At 40.5% G+C, this 5,000-nt stretch overlaps 1 protein-coding gene across 1 annotated transcript in view; it reads right to left on the bottom strand.

Annotated features, from left to right (window-relative positions):
• Positions 1–1,069: 1,069 nt before the first annotated feature.
• LOC137976573 (doublesex and mab-3 related transcription factor 3, truncated-like) overlaps positions 1,070–5,000 on the bottom strand; it is a 9,234-nt gene continuing 5,303 nt past the window's right edge. The window contains exon 3 of the mRNA XM_068823954.1: positions 1,070–1,899. Coding sequence (XP_068680055.1) covers positions 1,070–1,899 — 830 coding nt within the window. The remainder of the gene's footprint in view (positions 1,900–5,000) is intronic.

The raw sequence follows: 5,000 nt of genomic DNA, 5'->3' as shown, positions 1-5,000 counted from the left end.
TTTTGACGTCACCCATTGTTACTAATATGCCAACCAGAACCTAATTGGCTGTCGAAACAATGACTTCTTTTGTTCCGTTGTTGGCAAATTTGAATATCAAAAGAAATGTGAAGTCAATGTTTGTTCACAAGAAATGTCGCTATAATACACTATAAACTTGTGGCTCCTTTTACAACAAGAACTGACATCACGAGTCAGTGTTTAAAGAGGAACTGGAACCTTGAATATCGTGATTTCAAGATACAACAACTTGGTTTCCTGGAAAAGTGGGATCAAGGAGCTGGGATAAAGGATACATATATACATACATACATACATACATACATACATACATACATACATACATACATACATACATACATACTTAATTGACCGCTCCCCATAGGGGCTTTTCAGGGCCAATGGAACACAATCAACGAAACAAGAGAACACAACAACAACAACTATTAAGAATCCCAACTGGCCGGAGGCAAACCAGTTGGCTATTTACAAGTGCAGCTGGGAAGATGAACCAGGGACTAACAGGAACAAATTCAACGGGTGGTCAGAGCGGGTCTTGAACCCGGAATATCCGGATCTCAAGGCAAGCGCCCTAACCACTGGGCCACACTGCCTCAAAGACCACGGGTCAATTTCCGCAAAAAGACTTGTTTTTTTTTTATTTGTAACGTGAATTACAATTTTAAAAGATTGTAGTCACTCTATTATTAAACTTAAATTGACCACCGTACAGGGATTCTAAAAGCTGACGTTTCGAGCGAATCGAAGGGCTAACGCTCGAAACCTATTTTGTTTTAAAACGTTCAAACACGATCTCGGAAAATTACACAATAAAGATTCTTTAGCATTCTTTTGCTCGGTTACAAAAAACTCTAGGAATTCGGAATATGTAAGATAGTTTAATACTTTAAGGGGTATAAAATAACGAATTCGAAATGTATATATCCGCACATACTTTTCATAATGCTTATGTACTTGCCATTATGGTATACGTAATGCTTGGTAATAATATCAAAATTGCTCAGTTTCGAAATTTGCGTACCTTGACTAAAGGTGAGAAAAACAATTCTTAGTTTATTTCAGTGTTTTCATTTGCCTCGCTTTTAGGTGAGCCTTGAGGTGAAAGCGAGGGCGGGCTTCTATCGCGCTCATTTCGCAGTAACATCCGATCCCCTGGGAGAACTCTGCCAGTGGAGCTCATGGTCATGAGGGCGGCGGTCGCTGACTGCATACTGTGACTGTACCTCATGTCTTCGAGGTGGGGTAACTTTGCCAAGCCAGGGATTGTTGACATCGGGGTCGGGATGTTCTCTGTTATCGACGTTATCAAAGAAGTGGGAACGTCTGACGTCGGTCGCTTCGCGGGTTCCTTTAGCGGGTTACGAAAGCCCGGTACGGTACCAGGTCCAGGGTAATAAATACTTCCGAGACATTGACCACTTGCACATTTGGAAGTCGCGTGATAATCGACCTCGCCCAATGGAATACCGTGAGGAATTGTGGGCGAAAGAGGCGTGAAGGCCGAGTAGCTTGAACGTGGAGGGGCCCCTGGAAACAGACCACGCTGTACACTTGCCAACATTTGTCCCCTAGCAAGCGCTTCCTCGTGACTCGGTAAAACGGTCTCAATCGTTTGGATTACATCACCTCCGCAGCCCTTGAGTATTAGCTCCAAAACGTTCCTTTTTTGCTCGGGAAAGAGCCGTGTTAAAAGGTTCATAAAACGGCCGTGATCCGATGTCGACATAACTGTGCCATCTCCGTTAGACAGCGTCATTCTCTCCGTTCTCTGTCGTTTCGTGCCCGGTGACATTCCCACCCTTCGTTCTTCCTCGTCATCCTCTCGTTCACGCTTCCATCTCGTAGGCAGGGCTTCGCTATTGTTGTCCATCGCGAATTCTGCAAGTACAACAAAAGTCCTTAGTCTCCAAAACAAAAAACAAAGAGCAGTTTAGAAATTTACATTTTTTCAACAGCTCTTGATTATAGTCCATAGAAATGACAGTGGGCACAATATATACTGACAATATATCCTTGAATAGATCAATGTTTTAAGGTGAAACCATGGTGTTTTTGTTTCAATGTGTCAGTAAGAAACTAGCCACCTTTCACCAACTTAGCAGGTCCTCCTTTCAACGAACAACTTGCTTGAAGAACAGGTTTTGAAGAATTTGCCAAAACTACGAGGCGAGAACAGTCAGTCTATGGGCTCATGAGGACGCCCGTGACGGTTGACACGAGCATTAAATAACGTCTACTGACACAGTCGATTTAGTGACTTCAACAATAAACTTATCGTTTCTAAATCTGTGTAATTTAAGTCAGCTTAGCCAAGATAATGCGGATAAACTAGACGAAAATAGCCCCCCCCCCCCCCCCAACTCTATATATAGATAAACCGCCTGCTCTTTGAGAATTCGCAAACAAATATTACCTTAAACCGAGTGAAATCGCCGGTAAGCTTCGTGCCCCTGAACCCGATCTAGTGAGAAGATATATTTTAGTTCCGTGATTGGCATGCATTGATCCACACTGCGAATTAAATGATCTCTTTCCATTTTAATAAGATATTATAGTTTCCTTTGCGTTAACCCCACTGACGTTTCGATCAATTGACAAAGGCGCCTCAGAATACAGAGCACAGTTTGATATCATTTATTTTCTTCGTAATTGCAGCTAATGTATACTTTTTTTCTCGTGTTGTAAACCCATTTTTACAACAGCTGTAACCTAAGGCCACAGACTACTAGCATTCACTATCAAGGCAATTCAGAAGACAAATTCTTGAATCCACTTTGGAGTAGAAAACTTACGGCAATCATTGTATTGTTTGCATCTTCAAAAATTAGGCCCTTATTTCGGCGTCTAAAACTGTATTTTTTTAGATGAAACGGTGGACAAGTTTGTCGACCACAGTTTGCCTTTAACAATAATCCACGAGAGGTATTGAACTTCGTCCAGTGCCATTATAATATAGTCCAGTGCCATTATAATACGGAGCGCCAGATGGTTAATGATTAACGACTCTTGAAAGACGTTTACCCGACATATCAGTTTTAGTTCGCCTTTGTACTGTTCACACGTTGGTTTTTCTCACCCGTCCCTACCCGCGGGCCGCATCAGGGGGCGGACCATTTTCGACCTCTGCTCCCCCCTTGATGCGGCTCTGCTCTTTCCGGCAAACACTAAAGTTGATTTATGTTACATGCTTGTATCACCGTACCTGTATTTTATCACCAGCGTAGAATTGTTGTTGTTTAAATTAAACAAGATTTCTCCGGGAACTATGTAAAACTACCAGTATTGTGCCCGGTGTGCGAAGGCCCTCATTTTGCCATAGCTATATATTTGCGTACTCCAGTGGTTCAATTACGCAGCAATAGGCAATAAACAATGAATTTTGAGAAAATCTTGCCAAGACGAACGCTCTTAAGAGGAGACAGAGTTTGTTTATGCCACCGACTGAGGACGCACAAAGGCAGGCAATGTTACTCTAAAGAATAAAAACAGGAAACTGCCCACCTTTATTAAATAGCAAGCCTTAAATTTTCGATAGATTGGGTCTCGACAGTCAAAATGGGTGTGATCATTAATAAACATCTTTTTTTAAATATTCAACCGATTGAAAATTACAGTTGAACAACAGCACTACGAAATCTAATGGTTGTCAAGTGATTGGTCTTGAAAGACAAAGAAGTCCCGAAAGTTACTTGGATCTCACTTGTTTTAGATATCCTGATTTTTTCCCAACGCAAACTGAAACTGATTAATTCGTTTGGAGTGTGCGTAAATGTCTAGTGGTTAGGGCGCTTGCCTTGAGATCCGGAGATCCCGGGTTCAAGACTCGCTCTGACCACTCGTTGAATTTGATCCTGGTAGTCCCTGGTTCAACTTCCCAGCTGCACTTGTAAATAGCCAACTGGTTTGCCTCCAGCCAGTTGGGATTCTTAACAGTTGTTGTTGTTGTTGTTCTGTTCGTCATTTCGTTAATTGTGTTTCATTGGCCCTGAAAAGCCCCTATGGGGAGCGGTCCATTAAGTATGCATTGTATTATTGTATTGTCTTGCTGGCGAAAACCCAACGTGAATCCCTTGTAAAACTTAAAATCAGTATAAGATTAACGTAAGCTGCGATCTTTGAATGAAAAATACCTATTTGTTTTAAAGTTTTAAGAACAAAGCTTGGTTGTAAGTGGAAACTGAATCCACCCTTTGTATTTTAATAAATTCAAAGGTCAACTTTTTGAGAACAATAAATATCGAGCTGATGAAGCAGTTGGCGAATGAACTTCTGAAGATTCTTGCTTTCAAATAACACAGCATTTTCATTTGAACAAAGATTCTTTTCGCGTCTGCGTTATGTAATACGAAATTCAGCTTTTTTTTCACTGCAGCTTAAACATATGAATATTTTTTTAAAGAAAATAGAGGGTTTTATGAATTTTCGACACGGACGAACAATTAATTATAACAACAGTGCCAGATACACGGAACAAGAGAAAAAGCCACAAGGATTTCATACAAAAATTACGTTCCCCTCTTTACCTGGTGGATTTTTCAAAAGAGATGTCTATTAGAGTTTAAGTGAATAAAGGAACTCTAATTTTCAAAAGCGTTGCATTTTTCTCTTTTGGGACAAAAGTTCCCTTAATTAAGTCGATCATACATCAAACGAATGTGTTCAGTTGTAAGCTGAACTTTAATTTTCTCTAGGTTTTATTGCAAACGCCATTTCAATTCGTTAATGTTGGTTTAGATAACAATTCGAATTAGTTAAACCAGCATTGGCAAATGTCCTTCATATCAAAATCACAATACCTCAAGTACAACAGTCTCAGATCACCTATGCCTTAACTCTCAGGAACAACCTGTATAGGATCTACTGTTTGTTTTTTGTTATTTTTTAAAGTCAGCAGGGAGACTAAAGGACGATGAGGTAAGCGTAATTATTCTTAAAGCTCTGATTTTGCTTCCACTACTCAACCGGACAGTTTATTAAGC

The sequence above is a fragment of the Montipora foliosa genome, chromosome 11 (genome assembly GCF_036669935.1).
Source record: "Montipora foliosa isolate CH-2021 chromosome 11, ASM3666993v2, whole genome shotgun sequence".
NCBI classification, from domain to species: Eukaryota; Metazoa; Cnidaria; class Anthozoa; order Scleractinia; family Acroporidae; genus Montipora; species Montipora foliosa.
Note: the sequence above shows the minus strand (reverse complement) of the source record. Positions and strands in the feature narration are given on the sequence as shown.